The following is a 20,904-nucleotide window of genomic DNA, read 5'->3' as shown; positions in this document are numbered from 1 at the left end:
GATCATCCGATTCCAATAAGTATTCATGGAGATATGAATTTATTTGTGTTATGGGACAATTCGTCAAGGTCGACCAGCAACCAAATAAACCCCACTTGTGCTCAACGTTTTAGTATAAATAGAGGTGGCCTTCAAGTCATTTCAACACACTCAGGATCTCTTCCTCTCTACTTGTTTTTTGGTTTTAGTAGTAGGAAAGATTCTAAGGGATAACGCTGCCCTAATCTAGAGGGCAGAAGCTGGAACTGCTAGAACTGTCGGAACTGCTAGAACTGTCGGAACTGCTGGGAACTGCCGGAACTGCCGGGAATAGCCAAAACTGTCGAGAACAGACGGAACTGCCGAAACAACCGAGAAAGCTGACATAGAGGGCAAAAGCCGGAACTGTTGGGAAAAGCCGACAAAAGCCGAAACTAGTCGGAATTGCCAGGACTGCTGGAACTGCCGGGAACAGCCGAAATTGCCGAAACTGTCGGAACAGCCACAGCATCTGTCTCCGAAGGAGGGCAGCATGCAAGGGACAACTAACTAACATTGGGATAGTTGTATGGTACTTAGCAGCAAATACACCAAGCATGCAATGTTACAGCTAGCATGCAAGGGACAGCTAGCATGCAATAGCAAGCATGCAAAGGGCAACAAGCAAGCAAGATGCAGCCAGCACATAGGTCAGTATGGCAACATGGTGCAGCAATGGCACATAATGCAATACAGTGATGGGTACAGTCATGATTAATGAAGCGTGATGAGATGCAGCGTAGTGATGATGGGTGCAGCATGGTGCAGCGCGGTGAGGTGCAGCATGATGACGAAATGCAGCACAATGATAGGTGAAGGAGTCACCTTGGAGAATCAGTTGAAGCGGCATGTCTTCAACTGATCTCACGTATCATCTTCTGAGAGATGATCTATGCTCTTATCTAGATAAGTCAAAGTGTTGACTTCTGTTGTAAATGTACTATCTCTCTCTCTGTTGAACTATTGAAGAACATATAAGAAGAATTGATCAAGGGTTTCCCCACATTGGGTTTTGTCCCTAGCTAGCGCCACATCTTGTGTCCTGTTGTCTTGGCTTGTCTTCTGCAATTTATGTTTATGTTCTATCTGCAGTTTACTTTAATGCTGATATGATTGCTAATCTGGAAAAGATATTGAGCTAACTGTGAAAATTGAAATAAATTGGTCTAAGCATAGAACATACCTAAAATTAACATGTGTTGTATGACTGAAAGAGACGAGTTTCTAATAATCCAGGTACTCGTGTAGCTAAAGCTTCCCATTCTCGAGTGTATTCATCCACATCTCCTTTTTGTTGTAGTCTGGTGAGTGCCAAGAAGAACTCTTCTTCCTTGACACCTTGGAACCTTTTAAAGATTGCATTTTTAAATTCCTCCAACTAATAGCAAGTGTTGGCTTTTTCTACCACATATACCAATTATATGATTCGCCTTCCATTTGCATGGATGCATGCCTAACCTTTTCATCATCATCGTCAATACCGTAAATCTCGAAATATTCTTTTGCTTTATTGAACCATGCAACACTGCATTTCTCGTTATCGTCAAATTTGGAGAGCTCGAGTTTTTCTTTTCGTTGATATGTAGCTATTGGCGGAGCGAAGAAGGGGTATTGATTTGATAGCGGCATATTTGAGTATTGATTCCAGAGCTGCCTATTTTGAAAATTCGTGTTATTATTTTCTTGATTAGGCATGGAAGATGTCTTTGGAGACTCAAGGTTCGGATGTGAGTCTGATGAGTTTGATGTCTCTACAGAGTCCGGATGTTGAGTAGCTTCATTATTCTGGGGTATTTGATCACATGTAATCTTCAACTTATCGCAAATACAGGTCAACATCACCATTGTTGAGTATGATTTAGATTCACCTTGTTTGAAAGGATTGCATGATCCCTTTTAAATTCGTTATGGTTCTGCTCGAGCTGACTCTCTATCCTCTTCGTTGAGTCCTGGAGTTCCTTGATTTTTTTACTAAAGTCAGCCATTGTCATAGATGACAACATCGAACGGGTATGTGGTGGTGTATATTTATCCAGCTTAACCCTTTTTCTTAACTTAACCCTAATTTTTTCTTTTTTAATATATATAATTATATATTTTTTGAATAATAATAATTATATATATATATATATATATATATATAAATTAAACTATATAATTAGGATATATATAAGTATTAATATATAAACATAAATATATATCAATATTTTAATTATTAAAATTATGAACTAGCAAGCCGATTTAATAAAGGTTATGATTGGAGAGATCGGAAGTGGTGTTGGATAGTCGTGATGCTCGACGGTATGTCGAATGGGAGAGGACAAACTAGTGGCAGGAAGATAATTGGTCGGAAGGATCACGACGTACAAGATGGCCGATATGACACGGAAGACGACAGTGCAGTGGTGGACGTAGACACGACATCCGCGGAACAGTGGACCAGTGAAATGGTGTCAGGGAGAAACAGTGGACCGATGGAATGGTGTCGAGGAGAATTGGCGGCAGAAACACAACAGAAGATGGAAGACGTAAGCTAGGAACAACGGAAGACGGGGAATAGCAGTGTGGTCAATATGATGACAACATAATAGTGAACGATGGACAGGGCACATAATTGTTGAGGTTGATGAACAGGGGTCGAATGGCGGACGAGAGAACTGTGTAACAACTTCCCAAAGGACCACGAGGCTCTAATACCAGATGGAGCAACAATGCTCAGTAATGAACAAAAGCATATATATATATATATATATATATATATATATATATTGAATGATTGAATGATGATTACAATTGTGGGAGGCCCTGGCTTAAATACTGCCTTGGGTGCCTCTTGGTGAATGGGCATGATCAAAGATCTTGCCCTCTGTCTAGTTAACTACTACTTACAGACTTGTTTAATTTTTATATAACAGTAATGAGTGGAGGGGAGTTGAGATATATGGTATCGGGAAAGGGGGCCACACAACCAAAATCAGGGCTTTCCATGAAGCGCGCTTCCTAAGGCTAATAGCCAATAAAGGAAATCCCACGGGACTAGGATTTAGGATTAAACCCCAATTAAGGCAAGGAAACAAGAGTACAGACAAATCCCTTCCTTCTTTCAAGTCTCCCAGTAATCCATGCCCAAGTATGCCTAAGAAAAATAAGCATAAAAACCCAATTACATAATGAAAAATCATACCTTTGGGATTGGATGGCCCACCTTCAAACATACAATCATGACAGATGAGCGGGGTACACAATGGTTGGCTTAGGTGGTGGAGAAAAGTAGCAACATGTGTACATTTGACCACGTTCAAAAAGAAATAGACAACTCCCCAATTATCAATGATTGGAGATTTACACAGTTATTCATGTTGTTAAGAATATCCAGAAGAGAACTGCGTAGAGGATTAAATCCGTCAATGGAGATTTCCACAGTTATTCATGTTATTAATAAACTCCCCAAATGAACTAGGAAATAACATATAATATTTTATGGCTGGGTGGCTAAGGGAACACCATATAATATCTCATGCCTCCACATATATACACCGACCCCTTCTCATATCCTTTAATTTGGTTATAAATGGCAGCTCCATATAAGTGACGTACACACCCTCCTTAAGTCATCAGACAAAATGAGGAAACAGTTGCCCCATTTAGGATGTATCTTTTTGTAAAAGGGATCCGTACAAGGCTTTCAGCCTTGCTCTTTTTGAATTTACAAATGTAATATCATTCCAGAGGAGGACCAGAAAATGTGCAAAGCATATGCAGAATGTACTTTTCTCATGAGTGACCACAAATGAATCACATTTGATAAGTTATTAGATCAAATTTCTTTGTCCCACATGTGAGACATAGCATAATATCAAACATTTTACATACCGTCAACCTGCACGTGGCTTTTAGTTGAGAAATCAAGATGGGAATTGATAGAGTGCGGATGAATAATGTTGTCCCTACTATAGATGCCCACCTGGAACAAAAACAAAAATATCAGCAACTGTGTACACTATAAAGATATCAGCATTTTAACAATATAAATGAAGTTGTGCTTCCTTGGAAAAAGCAAGACAAAAATATTCATCACAACGCTAGGGAAAAACATTACTATAAACCTTCCCAGTGGGAAAATCCACAGACAATGGAAGTAATGAACTAATGGGAGTTCAAGGCATCTGACAAAATAAAGAAGTATAAGTCATTCAAACAAAACTATTGAAGTTAACCACAAATATAAAGAGTTAGAGACAGAAGAGGATACCAAAGATGTTAAGAAAGTTGGATAAGGTAAAGGAGATGAGATAAGGTCAGTGTATTAATGTCCAATAAATGACAAAATGCAGGTCACCAGGACTGTTCAGTACATCTGTGGCAATACAAAGTGGGAGCGCAAAATGACACTCCAATAAAAACAAGGAACAAGGACAATCTCTAAGATGCCGCAGTGCCAATTTCTTTCTTGTGCAGCCTATTCCACAATGCCTGTTTCTTTCTTGTGCAGCCTACGCCGCAGTGCCCGTTGATTTCTTGTGCAGCCTATGCTTTCATTCGGGATTTTGCTGTACTCACTTGATGACTCTAACAAGGGCGTTCAGTTTTGAGCATGCCACATCCCTTCTGAGGATATAGAACCATATGTAAAGACGGATGCAGTAAAAAGCTCCCATCATCAGTATTTATGCTGTTCATGCTTTGGCAAGTTTTGCAAATGATATTGAAAATCTGAGCATTATCAGTGAAGCTTTCGTTTCCAAGCAAAATGCTGTGTGCGCAAAGCTGCTTACCTTGTTTTAGCAAATAAATTTTTCCTTCAAAGCCTCAGTGGCAAGTTTTGTGCTACAATTCTTTGAAGGGGACTGGCAGACAAAGTGCCAGCTGTCAAAATAGAATGTATATTGCTTGATTGACACATTTCAAAGAAAATATATCCACTTCTTGATGTCAAACAATACCAACAGAGCCAATTCAAGCGTCATCTCACAGTCAATCTTGAAGTTCAATTTTTAACACTGGGAACTTGCAAATGGCTTTTTTTGTGAGCTTACCTATACATTTATTTGAATTGAATTGTAAACGGGCGTAATTTCGATAGAAGCCAACACCCTCATCGAATTGGCCACATGGAGGATCAGAGTTTTTGATCTTCATCCTTGTGAGCATTGTGGAAATATTTTGACTTCTCACCCTGTCTCTAACAGAAGAATAAAACCAGTGATTAGTAGTCAAGCTTCTAGTTTTGAATCTCTAGCAATCAAGCATGTACAAATGAGCCTGAGCCACAGCTAGAACTATAGCCAACAATCAAAATGTCAAGCAAAAGTCAAAGTTGTTAACAGAGTCAAAGCCATGAACATGATTCAGTTCGCAGTCATCTTCAAATTGCCATCTGTAAGCACTTCTAGTTCGTAGAAGAAATCAACTTCCACCCAAATCAGGAAATGTTTCGGGAGCTGTTGAGCCTTAGAGCCAAGTTCCAATAGTTTGTGGTCATCTTCAAACCATCATCAATTTGCGGTCATCTTCAAATCACCATTTGCAAGCACTTCCAATCAGCAGGAGACATCAACTTCCAACCAATTTTGGAAATGTTCCAGGAACTATTGAGCCTTAGAGCTGAGTTCCAAACTTGGTGTTAGACTCACATAAATAAAACATAGATTTATGATAAGTTTAAGATGCTTTTTTATTCAAATGATACACATATTAATACATTTCTTTGGCCCTTGGCTTCATCTTCAAAGAGGTCCTTTGGACCCCCAACACCTATTCATATTTCCTCGAGGCTCTTCATATTCCTTCTCAAGTGAATATGACAAATTCATATAATCCATGAGAAGTACATTTCCAACATTCCCCCACTTAACCGGAACGGGTGTATGTAATTCCAAGATGTTGGAAAATTTAACTAGGTTCAGTCTTCATAACTATCTTTGTACTTGTATCAATATATATTTCTTGTAAAAAGCAAAAAGAAGAAAAAGAAAATTATTATTATTATGATTATTATTACTTTTCTAGTCAAGCATGTTCTTCATGCTTCTAGGGTTTATTGAGTCTAAAAGAAAATTTATCATGTGTCAAAGTCCCATTTGGACGATTTTATATCAAAAGAAAATTATTATTTTTGGGTTTAAAAGAGTCATTTTGACCCCCAAGACCAAGTCGGCCCTGCCAAGAGAAGTCGGCCTAGAAGAGCCCTGATTCGACCACATCGATGGCTATAAAAGAAAGAGACTTCGTCCCCATTTGCACACTCACTCACGCAAGTTCGATCTCTAAACAAGAAGAAGAAGAGAAATAGCAGAAGTCAAAGAAGGAAGAGCAAGGGGTCAAAGGAGAGAGAAAAAGCCAAAAAAAATGTTTTCTGCCCACAAATGCAAGAGTTCTGGGGTAATTTTGCGAGCTACAGGTCTGAAGTTGCAGGTCTGAACTGCAGATGTGAGTTGCAGGGCCGAAATTCAGAGTTTGACCAGATTTGTTGAAGTTTGACCAACGTTGACTTTGACTTTTTGAGGAAGGTCTTGTAGGAGGGCTGACTTGGGGCTTGTGGAGGTCTTGGTCTTGGTCTTGGTCTTGGTCTTGGTCTTTGGGTCTTGGATGTCTCACTTTGATCTGATTCTATAAGAAGAGAAGATTTGACTGGGTTTTCCCCTTTGTGGGGTTTTGCCCTAGCTTGGAGCCTATATCTTGTGTTCTTTGTGTTCTTGTGATCTTCATGCATTTTATGTTTTGGTAATTGCTTGATGAAGAAGATATAATAAAGTAATAAAAGCCAACAAATTCTCACAAGTAATTATCAAGTAAGAGGAATCAACCCTAATCTACAACTACATTGATTTCTCAACATGGTATCAAAGCTAAGGTGAAGGAAGGAAGTTTGAAGATCACATCCTTGTTGGCACTCTTGTTGGAAGACATTCTTGAAGCAATTATATATTCTCTCTCTCCCTCTCCAATGGCAAGCTATATGAAGAAAGGCCTCAAGACTCTTAGGAGTCTCCTTGAAACTATCAAAGGTTGCATCATGAAGTTCATCTCCAAGCTATCTAAAGATGTCATGGATGGAAGTCTCTTTTTTGCTCTTACAGGTACTTTTGAGGATGATAGTATATGGGTAATTGACAGTGGAGCCTCAAGACATATGATAGGGGAATGTGGACAACTCCAAACTTTATCAAAAGGAATCTCTTCTCATTTAGTTGAACTTGGAGACAAAAAGAGCTACTCAGTCAAAGGAATTGGATCTACTTCTTTGGAGTTGGAAACCAGTGGAAGCATTCATCTCAACAATATACTCTATGTTCCAGGTTTGAAAAAGAACTTGCTTTCTATTTCTTGCTTAGAAGATAAAGGTGATAGGGTTGCATTTGTTGATGGCAAGGTTATTGTATGGGGTAAGGGATCTAGTATTGAAAATGCTAAGACTATTGGGATTCGTGAGGGAGGTTGTATAGACTTCTAACACCTCTTCCTCAAGCTCTAGTGCATTTAGATATTAACCCTTGTGAACTATGGCATAGAAGGTATGGTCACCTTCATTATAAGATATTGCCATCATTGAATCATATGGTCACTAGTATCCCTAAATTGAAGGAAGAACATGGAGGAGTCTGTAAGGGGTGTGCTCTAGGCAAGAATGTGAAGAAACCTTTTGCAAGCAGTGACACAAGATCCAAGGAGATTTTGGATATCATACACTCTGATGTTTGCAAACCCATGGTCGAGAAGTCTCTTGGAGGTTACCTCCTCAAGTCTAAGGATTAGGTATTTGAGAAATTTCAAGAGTTCAAGGCAGAAGTGGAAAATCTGACAGAAAGGAAGATAAAATCCCTAAGATCTGATAATGGTGGAGAATATACTTCCAAAGAACTTCTAGGCTTTTGCAATTAGGCGGGAATTAAGAGGGAGCTAATTGTTCCCTACAACCCTCAACAGAATGGTGTGGCTGAAAGAAAGAACCGATCCATTGAAGAATGTGTTAGAGCCATGCTACATGACCAAGACCTTCCCAAGTTCTTATGGGGAGAAGCATCTGTAACAGCAGTATATATACAAAATTGAAGCCCTCATAGAATTCTTAATGGTATGACCCCAGAAGAAGCGTTTACAGGAAAGAAGCCAAGTGTTGATCATCTCTGAATATTTGGATGTCTCGTATACATTCACATTCCCAAGGACAAAAGGAAGAAATTGGACCCTACAAGTACAAAAGGCATCTTTGTTGGATATAGTACTTCATCAAAAGCATATAGAGTCTACATCAAGGAAGATCGTTGTATTGAAGTAAGTAGAGATGTCATCTTCGATGAGAATATTGCATACAAGAAGTCTAAAGACATTCCCATTGATTATGATGAAGAAGAAGTACCCATCTTTGAAGAAATCTCAGGGCATGACAATAATCAAGAACCTACAACCAATCATGAAGATGTTGAAGGGCCAAGTGAGCCCGTGCAGTAAGTAATCATTCCAAAAACTTGAAAGAGGCCAACTTGGTTAAGGAAAACTCTACAAAAAGTCGAAATACATTCAACAACAAAGGGAACTTTCAAAGAAAGCAAGAATCCTAAAAGATATTCAAGTTATGCAACTTACATGACTAAACTTATTGAAGCAGAACCTACCACTTATGAGAAGGTAGTCAAACATCAAGAATGGAAGAATGCAATGCAAGAGTACCAATCTATAATGAAGAATGATGTTTGGGAAATTGATCCTAGACCTAGAGACAAACCTGTTGTCACCTCCAAATGGGTACACAAGATCAAACATGCAATTGATGGGAGCATTGACAAGTATAATGCAAGGTTTGTGGCAAGAGGTTTTTCTCAAAAGGAAGGAATCCATTATGAAGAAACATTTGCTCCTACAGCTGGATATACAACCATTAGATCACTTATCTCTTTGGTTGCTACTATGGGATGGAACATTCATCAAATGGATGTTAAAACAACTTTTCTAGAATGGGACAATTGATGAGGAAGTTTATATTGAGCAGCCTCAGGGATTCAAAGTCCATGATAAGGAGACACATGTATGCAAGTTAAAGAAGGCTCTATATGGCTTGAAGCAAGCACCTAGAGCTTGGTACGCAAGGATGGATGCATATCTACTAAGACTTGGTTTCATCAAAAGTTCTGCAAATCCTAATCTCTACATCAAGGTGGTAAAGAATGAACCTGTGATCATACTACTATATGTGGATGACCTACTAGTTACAGGTGTAAAGCATCGTATTCAAGAATGCAAGAAGTAGTTGGTAGCTGAATTTGACATGAAGGATCTTGGGCTAATGCACTACTACTTGGGATTAGAAGTATGGCAGAAACCTGGTGAGATCTATCTTGGTGAAGGGAAATATGTGATCAAGATATTGCAGAAGTTTGGCATTATGGAGAGTAAACCGATGACAACACCAATGATCACTAATTTGAAGAAGTTGAGAAGTGCAAATTCAAGCCTTGTTGATCCAACATCTTATAGACAGTTGATTGGCTCCTTGATGTATCTTGTGAACACCAGGCCTGACATATGTTTTGCAGTAAACATTTTTAGTCAATTCCAGATGGAGCCAAGAAATGATCATTGGATAGCAGCTAAACATATTCTGAGATATCTTCATGGAACTAAAAATCACTACTTGATACATGCTAATAATGAGATAGAGTTATTGGGCTATACAGATTTAAATTGGGGAGGCAGTGAGACAGAGGGAAGAAACATTACTGGTGAACGTTTTAGTTTGGGATCGTCTATGATCTCATGGATGAGCAAGAAACAAGATTCAATTGCATTGAGTAGTGTTGAAGTCGAATATATTGCAACTAGTGAAGCTGGTAGAGAAGTTGTTTGGCTTAGAAAGTTGCTATCAGATTTGTTTGAAGGACCATTGGACCCTACCATTATACAGTGTGACAACCAGAGTTGTATAAGGTTGACAAAGGACCCAGTTTTTCATGCTAGGACAAAGCATATTAATAATAAGTATCACTATATTCAAAGTTTGGTACAGGATGGGGTCGTGAAGCTACAGTATATCTCAACAGAAAAACAAGTAGCTGATATATTGACGAAGTATCTTCTAAATAAGAAGCTTGAGTACTTGAAAACAAGCTTCAATTGTAGATATCTCCTCCCTGGTTGAATGGGAGTGATGAGGGACACCGTAATCTCCACTAGGCCAAGACTAACAGTTGTAAATCTAGTGAAGTGGTAGGGAAAATGGAGGATTGGATAAACATTTGAGACTGTTACTTCTTGAGGATTGGGAATCCAAGATAGAAGTAGTGTCCAAGACCGATATTCTTTGAGGATGAGGTAGGGCATCCAAGATAAGAGTGGTCGAAGAGGAACAATATTCTTTGAGGATTGGGAATCCAAGATAAGAATAGTCTTGGAAGGACATCCCTGGTGAACATCTAGATGGGGTATGTGCCTTGAGAGGTTGTGGTGATGGTGTCCATATGTATGCCTCTCAGCATTGTGCTCTAATCTAGTGGAGAGTTAGAGCTTGTCAGTCAAGGCATTGCTAAAGATTGAAAATGTTGGTTATGATTTTGATGCTTGAAGATGGCTTATCAATTAGACTCTTCTTATGAGAATATTTCAATTTGAGTATCCTTGTACCCTGTTGTAGAATTATGAATACCTCCCTAGTTAAGAGGGAGTGTTGGAAAATGTAACTAGGTTCGGTCTTCATAATTATCTTTGTACTTGTATCAATATATATTTCTTGTAAAAAGCAAAAAGAAGAAAAAGAAAATTATTATTATTATTATTTTTCTAGTCAAGCATGTTCTTCATGCTTCTAGGGTTTATTGAGTCAAGAAGAAAATTTATCATGTGTCAAAGTCCCATTTGGACTATTTTGTATCAAAAGAAAAAATTTATTTTTGAGTTTAAAAGAGTCATTTTGACCCCCAAGACCAAGTCGGCCCTGCCAAGAGAAGTCGGCCTAGAAGAGGCCCAATTCAACCACATGGATGGCTATAAAAGGAAGAGACTTCATCCTCATTTGCACACTCACTCACTCAAGTTCGATCTTTGAACAAGAAGAAGAAGAAAAATAGCAAAAGTCAAAGAAGAAAGAGCAAGAAGTCAAAGGAGAGAGAAAAAGCTGAAATTTCTTGTTTTTTGCCCACACGTGCAAGAGTTCCAGGTAATATGTGTGTAACAAACTTAGACCCTTAGGACCTTGTTACTAAAGAAGTCACTCTAGAGTGGTTTTTTTCACTTGACTAATTATTTTTGCTTTTCAACGATAAATAATTAATCGAGCTTTTTCACTCATAACCTCCAAAGTTGGAGTGTGTCTTAATAATTGGGCCTTGAGTGGTTTTCAAAGTCTAGGATCAATGCATATTACCATGCTAGGCATTTCCCAGAGTCTCACTGAATTTGACTAGGTATTTCTAGGATTTTTTTAATAATCAAAAATTTCTGGTAGAATGGGAATTTTTAATTAAATTTGTATGTAATAATTAAAAAGTGGCACTAGGAAATGTTGTATGGTATGTGAGTACTCGAAGTACCAACATTATCCTAGTACCCACTTTGGGGTGCAAAAAATAAATATTTCCTCACCAAAATTTACTTTTACTCAAAAGTGAGGAAATAAGACAAGGAAATTGAAAAATTAATAACCCAGGGACACATTAAAAACATGATCCCAGTCAAAGAAGGTCTCCATCACTCAAGTCAAGTGACAAGGCAAATAAAGTCAAGGGCTAACATGGAAGCCACTCAAGCATCACTAGTTAAGGGATCTAGTGACTCTCCATCACCACAAGTTGGTTGCCCGTTATGTGGACCAGTTATGTGGGACGAATTCCCCAAGGGGGGTCGAGTTTCCTTGTTGTGGTGAGCCAATTAAAGGGGAAGTTAAGTAGGAGTGAGGGGAGTTAACTCCAACCTTACTGCCCCTCCATATACACTTGTCCCTTAACTGTACTACATTGCCAGTTAAGAGGATCCACGCACAACACCTAAAGCTTACACGCAGGCAACCTTTGAGGATAAGTGTAGCACTCTTGAAGAGAGTTGGGATATGGCTGAGTTATATGGCATGATCATGAGAGGTTCACTCCCCATACGCCACTTAACTCCTACACTTGTCCCACATAGCAATAGGTTTAGCCTGGTGAAAAAATACGATTTCCCTCACACAATCTTGCTACAGCCAATACGCTACCACCTATAGAAGTCTTCAGTCGCTTATGGAATTTGACCTGCATTGGGATTGCCATCAAGAAGACACTTGTAGCTTGAGCTTAGAAAATTGTTGGCAAATTGGTTTTGTACTTTTCATATCATTCATCAATAAACAAAGACTTTGGAGGTGTAATGGTGTCAAGTCTTGTGTGGTATTCTTGAGCATTTGAGGTAACTTGTACTTGTTCATATGTTTAATTGCTTTCAATTTTGTAGCCTAGGCCCTAGCTAGGGCCAGTATTGTCTAAGGAGAAGGCCATAAGTGTTTATTGCCTTCTTGGTTTACTTACATTCTAGGTTTGATTATTACATGCAATTCTTGATTGAATTGCATGTTTAATCTTGTCATTGTGTAAGTAACCACCTAAGCTACTAATGTTGTATTGCAAGATCTCTTTCAGTGTGATACAGGTTACTCTCAAGCTTGGAGTTGGGGCCATTCTCAGTTGAATCAACCATCTTCAAGCCACTTGCAAAAGCACTAGTCTCACCACACCAACCGATTCTCCAAAGGGCTTCAAAAAGGGATATCAAGGATCCCCAAATCTCTTCTTTCTTCCCCCATGTAAATATCAAAGCTTCTTGGTTACCTTTTGACTGTTTTACATCATTATATCGAGCATCTAAGGATTTATTTGAAATGTGGTCCTAACAGCAGTAGATGTGCTAAGAAAAGACCAAGTCCTTTTGGCCTTTCCATGGCCAAATAGAGTAGGAACTTATAGCTCTAGTCATAGAAGTTTTTACTTAGTACTTTTGACTAACACATGCTAGTAGTTGTAAAGAGTTTTTTTTTATCATATTCTAACTTCATTTGCTTGTTGGTTTTTAGCAAGCCCTCGCCATAACAAGGGGAGAAGCTGGTGAATTTCGTCCAAGATTGAGCATTTCAAGCACCTAAAGAAGACATACAACCTCCTACCTTGTAAAAACCAATAAATTCACCATTGTAACCTCTTCAAGAGCTTCTTGATCCCTTTAATCTTTCAAGGGATCAATTTGTAACTCCTCCAATTACTCTCACTCCCTTTATTCACAAGGGAGTACTTCTTCTTCTCTTGATTTGATCCCTCTATTCACAAGAGGTAGGGGATTTCCCCCGTAAGCATCCCTCATCCCCATTTGGGGATCTTCTTGTGGTTGTCTCTTTTTTTGGTTGCTTTTGTGGTTGGATTTAAAATTAACTTAGAGTAGATAATCACATCATAACATTAGAGTAGGTTGCAAATTTCCTTCATTTCATGCAATCTAGCTTAGTTTCTATTTCATTCCAACAATCTAATTGCGATCTAGTTTAGTTTCTTTTCCATTTCATTGAAGCAATCTAGAGTAGTTTTCCTTTCTTGTTTTAGATTAGATCTAATTTCATTTTTGCAAAGAGTAATAAACCTCTAGCAAGTTCCAATGGCTTGCTGGTTGAAGTAGATTAACTAGGGACCCTTCCACTTCTATGTCTTCTTATTCTGAGACTGGGGGAAACCGGTAAACGCTTGACTTGAGAAGTAAGACTTTGGGCTTGTTCCCTTAGTGTTGGACCTCCTTGCAAGCAGGCTGACTTGTGGGCTCTCAGGGGTACTCATTGAAGCCTAAGCTTCCCCCTGTGGGATCCCCTTGCAACTTTCCTCGACCTAACAAGGATAAGGCCTAAAGAGGAAGCTAATCTTCAATTAGTTTTAATTCTTGCAACACTTAGCATGTTGTGCACGCACACACGAAATTAACTTAAATCAAAGTGGAAATCTAACCTTAATTAAAATCAACCAAGTACACTCTCCATCACATTTCATTTTCAGCATCTTGTACTTGATCAGTATCTTATTGCCTCTTTACATTTCAAGCTTATTTACTTTGGGAAATTATCATTTTCAATTTCAAGTACATTTCAATTCAAGCACTTGATTTTCCAAGTACCTTATTTTCCAGCAATTTACATTTCAAGTACTTTACTTCAAGCATCTACTTATACAAGCACTCTTTTGGCACTGGTCTTATTGGTCATATATTTTGCTTATCAAGTACTTCATTCATTTTCTTATCACTGTTACATCTATGGTTTATGAATGATTCATGATGCTTATGGTTATTTACTTGTGAATGCTTTGAAGTATATGCTATGGTTCATTTTGTTGATGGTGGAATTGTATCTTGTCTAATTTCCTTTAACTCCTAGAACTTGATTTACTTTTCTTAGTTTAATCAAGCCTTAGTTTATTTTGTCTCATAGGGTTCACTGCCCTTGGCTTCCCCCCTTGGCTTCGGTAGGAGTTAACCCAGACGGAGGAGTTGAGATTTGAGTGGAAGCTGCTCAACTCAAGACTTGCCCCCAAGGCCACACCAAATGGAGTTAAAGATTTTCTCCATGTTAACCCAGATGCGGATTTAGGCAGCAACCGGTAGGGTTCACTTGCTGGTTGTCATTCACGCATCAATTTTAGCGAGTTATTTATTGGGGAAAAGTAGTGCAATTGTCAGATCTAACCCCCACCTTGATCCAAGTTTAGATTTTCTCCATTTTACACTTGTATCTAGCCTTTTGGTTGCAGATCTACAAGTTTGGAGGGTTTTTTCCTTGTTGGACCTTTGTTTTCCATCCACTATAAACAATTTCTACAAGCTTACGAGTGAGTATTTTATACTAGAGCTTGGTGTTTTCAGCTCTACATTTATTTATAGTCACATTTTTTTACATTCAAGTTGAGTTTCTTTCATTTTCCAGCTGTCACAATTGCTAAATAAGTTCCAGGAAAATTTATGGATAAATAGACATAACATAAAAATCTGAAAATCAATTTCCAGCTACCAAGAAATTGAATTTTCAAACAAATTTTAATAGAGAGGAGGAGGCCCTTAAAGCCTCTGTAATCAACCTCTATCCATCCCACACTTTGGAGTAACTGCCTAGAGGTATTTTGACATAGTGGGTTGGCTGATAAACATAAAATAGGTTGTTGTCCCTATACTTTCACACATACTTTACAGTGTTTCATACGGGACAAGTTATTCTCAGTTGTAACTAATAAAAAAAAATCATTTTGTTAGGATAAATTTAGTAGACCAAAATCAATAAGTCATATGCCATATCTTTATTTTGGCCACTAACATCTATTGTTAGAAATTTGCATTGTTTTAGCACTATTTTACGCAGGACAGTAGACATAATGAAAACACCTCTACTCCATTGATTCCACATAATGCATTGAAATTTGAAAATCTATCGGAGTTGTTGGGGGGTATTTAGGGACTCTTCCTTTGGCTATTTAGGGGGTGTTGGGCCTAAATAGTGGGGGCTTGGACCGAGGTGACAATGGGTCCCTGCCCTGTTTGTGTCCACCTAACAAGATTGTCAAGACCTTAGTAGTCGTGCTAAAAAAATCAATAACAAAGACAACTGCAGAGAAAAGTGCCTAGTCAAAACCACACGATGAGAAAGAAGACAAGTAGATTGCAAAGAGAGATGGCTAACCAGACCTAAGTGAGGAGGACTAATGGAATGTAGAGTAGAATGACAAAGAAACAGTGACCAAAAAAAGAGACCAGCAGATCTCAGGTATATCTAGGTAATATGGCAAAGAAATAGTCCTGAATGAAGGAAGTTACACCAGCTCTGATATCACCATTAGAATCATGCAAATAAGGCATAGATTGATGATAAGCGTGAGATGCTTATTCAAATGATACACATATTAATACATTTATTTGGCCCTTGGATTCATCTTCCAAGAGGTCCTCTGGACTCCCTAAGGCTCTTCATATTCCTTAAGTGAATATGACAAATTCACATAATTCATGAGGATTATGCTTCCAACAGGTGGTAAGCCTTAAGCCACCATTTAGTGGAAGACTTTAGCTTCTGCTAGCCATTGGGTTTGAAGTCATCCCAAAACAACCATATTCAAAGAGTACATTCAGCCATTGGCAGCTGACCTTATCTCTCTACTTGGACTCACAAGAACCCTTCGGAATAAGGGGGGAAATGTTGGTCACCTAATCTATTGAGGTCTGGAATATGAGCCATCATCGGGAGTCCAAGAAACTTAGAAGATGAATCCAACAGTCTACCCATGTATTTATATGTCTATCATTTTAATGATAATGCAACTCACGCATATCTTCATTCCTAGTGTGCAGTCTAACAATGTGCACTAATATATGTTGAAGGGTTTACTCAAAATACCATCCACAAATGTGGGGAAGCATCATTTGGTTATTCCCACAATCTTTTCATAGGGAGAAAAAGATAGGATAGTTTTATCAATGTCCAACAAATGACTATAAATAGGATAATAGTACCACTAAGTACAATAATATCAATAAACTTTGGTAGTCGCAAGACTAATCATAAATTAAAACAAAAACAAATATAGTCTCTACAAGCAAGAAATAACATTGGGAAGAATTAGAGTGATACATAGATCACGAAGGGCTAAAAGCCAAACTCCCTAGAGGAATGTCTAGAAAGAGGCTTCAAGGGGAGGGGAAAAAGTCTCAATTCTTCGTGCACCTATCACCTAAAAAGAAGCACAAAACATTGTTATCCTATAGTTCATCAACCTTTGTGTGTCTCTCCTAGCATCCAAGGTCATATAGGAAAAAATCATGATAAATATTGTCTAAAAAAGCTATAAGCACTATTCTGGAGAGTGTCTCGCCATCTCAAGAAAGCAGGATTTCAATGAGGTTAAGATGCAAAGGACATGTCAGAAAGGCAATACATGTCCCAAGATTTGAATAAGCAACTCCACATGGGTTTTGTTAGCGAAGGAACACCCCAAGGTCTCACAGATGTGGCCCCTACTGGAATGGTGTTGTTATTTGTTTGTCTTTTGGTGCCCTTTCTTAGTCAAGCACCAAAAATAAGGACGAGATCGTCCTAGTAGTGTATTGTGAGGTTATGGACGAACCAGTGTTGCACAAAGTGCGGATGAAGCAGGTGTTTTTTCTTGAAACGAAGTGTCGTTTTCCAAAAATCCTTGGAGGTGAAGCATCCTAGCAACATCTATTTTGCGTTTATATTAAAAAAGAAAAAAGAAAAAAAAACATCCAAAATGCCAAATTAGTTGCACAATATATGAAAGCATGCATACTTGTACATAAATCAAAATAGAAATGGCATCCATAGTAGATTAATGATTAATTATTCGAGCATCAACCATCTAGAATCTAGATTCTATCAATTTCAAACAAACATTCATATAATAGAAAGTAGACCATTACCTTATGGAATGAAATAGGTTATCTAGCAACTATCAATAATAACACAACCAAATAGTTATGTTTACAAAATAGACCATCTACACACCGAAGTATGAAGACCAAAAGGTGTAGAACAATACATTGAGCTAGTTGCTCTACTAAAGAAGTGTTCACCAATTGTGAAAGCACCCATGTTGCCAAATGTTGTAGTTGTGGGGTAGCACCGCCATTCATGTTCCACCACTCCTTCACAAACAATATTCCACCATTACTTATATTGAGATCCTCATCACTAACATCATCCTTCATTCTTCTTCTCTTGACTAGCCTTTGCTTCTACCTCAAATCTCTAGGGACATTAGTCAACATCGCCCAATTTTGACCAAACAACTTAATACAAGCCTTAAAATATGGTAGAAAAAGTTTAACATGCCTGATCAATGATTTTGGTTTCAATGAAGGGTACTTTTTTGCTAAGGCCATGACAAAGGAGTTCAACAATCAACACCACCAACACTGGAGTGCATATAGTGCTTGGTGCTCTCGATTAAATGCCAATCACATACACACATATGTGATAAAATATAACAAAATAATGCAATCCCATTGATCCTAAAATCCTAAAAACTGTTAAGTCTGTTGAATTTTGAATGGGATATGAAATTCTATTTTCTCCATATGAAGTTCGGTGAGGTTGGAACCACTCTCAAACATCCTAAGTCAATTAATGATAAAGTTAAAAATTTAAGTAAAAGGATGAAAATGAAAGATAGCTGAATGTCACTTTTACTTAAACATTACCATTTGGGAACATCTAGGAAACATATAGGAGCACCTAGGGAGCTTCCAGTAAGCATGATTCTTAGATAGTTGTTCCAAAATTCCAGGCACCGTGCAAATCTAGCCCAAAGCATGGTTCAGGTTTTTGGAATCACGGTTCCAAGGGCGCTTCAGTCACGATTCCACACAGTGTGTGATTCCAGGGTTCGGTGTGTTGGGAGGGGAGGGATAGTTCCTACAACACTGGGACGAAGCATGGAAGAGTGACGCTCAAGTTCCCCTTTCATGAATAGGGCTAAACACCACTAGTTCAAATATCCAAAAAAGATGGAGAGGGAATTTTGAGACTCCCGAAAGAGGCAATAGAAAATTGTGTTGTTAATATCGCCGAGAAAATATCGCGATATTTTCTTCCTTGAAAATATCACGATATTTTCCAAATATCGCTGATATTTCAGCAAAATATTGTGCTACGAACTCAAATATCGCCGAGCAGACTGGGACGCGGCTAGAAAAGTGATTTTGGTAGATTTATCTACTCATTTTGGTTTCTTAGTCTTGGAGAAGGAAGGGGAAAAGCTTTGTGGTGGTTTTCAAGGAGGGATTGAGGATCAAACAGCCATTATCACCACCAACTAAAAAAAAATTGTGGATCAAAGATTGAAGATCAGTGAGACAAACTTCATTTCTTCCATTAATAGGTATGTTCTTAAAAACCCCTATGTTAATGATTTTTTTCATAGATTTAGGGTTATGCTTGCTTGCCTCTTTGCCTACCAACATTTTGCTTCTTTGTTTTTTTTTCCATTTGCTATGATTTTCATGCCCATGAGCCAATGCAAGGGTTTTCTCCATATTTGGACAACAAGCTTCATTTTTTTTTTAACTTTCTTATGCACCCTCTTATTGCCATTTTTCATTCACATTGCAAATAATGTAGTAAAAAAAATATATTTTTTAAAATGAGGTGGTTATTACTTATTATTTTTTGTGTATGGGTGTTTAATGCCAATTTTTTTTTTTTTTGGTGCCCTAGGTTTGAATTAGTTCACTACAAATATGCCAAAAGCCTTGGACCCATTTTGGGAGTATGGGGAGCCTGATGGTGGGACAAATCGGGCATATCTATCATGCAAATTGTGTGGGACCAAGATGACAGGAGGGGTTACGCAATTGAAATACCATCTGGCTAGACTCCCTGGACATGATGTTGGGCTTTGTACGGTTTCTAGTGCGGAGCTTATACAAAAAGCTCTTGAAGCAATTGATGAAAAAGACAAAAAGAAGGAAGAGGCAGAAAGAAACAAGGTTGAACGTGCAGGTAGATCTTTCGGGATATCTTCTTCTGATTTTGAGGTTGAGGGTAGTGGGAGGGGCTCCACAATGTCACCTGCTAGTGCTAATGTTACTGGGAGTGGGAGGTCATCATTTTTTGTTCCACGAACAGGACATGGAGCACAACCTTCCATAAAATCAGTTGTTAAAAAAAAGGAGAAGCAAGAAGCAGATAGAGTTATGGGGAGGTGTCTTTTCTGGAGCGACTTACCTCTCAGCATCACCAAAACCAATCCATTTTGGCAGCCAATGTGTGATGCTATTGTTGTTGTGGTTCCAGGGTACAAAAGTGCTACATATGAGGAGTTGTAGGGGCCAATCCTTCAAGCAGAAAAGCAAGACATGGAAGTGTCTAGATGCACAGTGATGTCTGATGGTTGGACAAATAGGAAGGGTAGGACCCTTCTAAATTTCTTGGTACATTGTCCTAAAGGTACCATGTTTATTAAATCAGTGGATGCACCAGCGCATATAAAAAAGGCAGCAATGATATGTGAGTTGTTAAATGGGTTCATCTGGGAGATCGATGTGTAGAATGTGGTGCAAGTCATAACAGATAATGCAGCGAATTATGTGTCTGTCAGTAGGATGCTTATGGAGAGGCACCGCACATTGCTTTGGACTCCATGTGCAACACATTGTATCGATTGGTTACATGAGGATATGGGGAAACTCTCCTTCATCAAGGAGGTGATTGATATGGCTACGAGCATCCCCAAGTTTATATATAACTATGCTTTTGTTCTTAGCCTCATCAAGAGCTACACTAGAAACAAGGAGTCGCTGCATCCTGCAATCACACGTTTTGCCCAATGTTTTTAAAACCGGAACCGGTGACCGGACCGATCCACCTAATGAGCCGGTTTACCGACCGGAACCGGTCTAACCGGGACTGGTTTGGTCTAAACGAACCGGTTTTAGAAAAATACATTAAATAATTATTTTTTAATGAAAAAAACTATTTTTAAGATAAAAAAGCATGATTCCAAGCCAATAGAGACAAAATATGCAAAGATTGCTCATTTATATACCATGTAAAGGTGAATATATCAAAATGGCACCGAGTGCAATACATATCATCGACAAAATACATAAGCAATGAGGCTCTAAATGGCCTCTAGAGTGCAAAAACAAAGCCTACAAACTATGGGGCCAGTGGCCTACTACAAGACTTCAGTCTAGACTCTACATATATGATAATAGTAATACTATAATAGTGATCAACATTATCACTTGAAGTTGAAACTTCTCATGAGTCTCAGTCATCATGATCAAACTCAGTCGGTTAAGTCTCGACTCCCAAACTTTGCAGTCACAAACTTCTCTATTGGTTCAGTGACTTGAGTCTCAAACTTCTGAAGGTATTCTGCCCTAATA

The 20,904-nt window shown here is 38.4% G+C and overlaps 1 protein-coding gene across 2 annotated transcripts in view; it reads right to left on the bottom strand.

The window, feature by feature from the left end:
* Positions 1-20,904, bottom strand: part of LOC149199638 (mitochondrial inner membrane protein OXA1-like) — a 145,876-nt gene that overhangs the window by 100,617 nt on the left and 24,355 nt on the right. For both annotated transcript variants that reach the window (XM_089402518.1, XM_089402519.1), the window contains one exon: positions 3,892-3,982. In XM_089402518.1, coding sequence (XP_089258644.1) covers positions 3,892-3,982 — 91 coding nt within the window. The remainder of the gene's footprint in view (positions 1-3,891; positions 3,983-20,904) is intronic.

The sequence above is a fragment of the Pinus tabuliformis genome, chromosome 2_1 (assembly GCF_031772625.1).
Source record: "Pinus tabuliformis cultivar Carrire ecotype Pingquan chromosome 2_1, CPIR1, whole genome shotgun sequence".
NCBI classification, from domain to species: Eukaryota; Viridiplantae; Streptophyta; class Pinopsida; order Pinales; family Pinaceae; genus Pinus; species Pinus tabuliformis.
The sequence above is the reverse complement of the archived record's forward strand: the minus strand, read 5'-3'. Positions and strand labels throughout refer to the sequence as shown.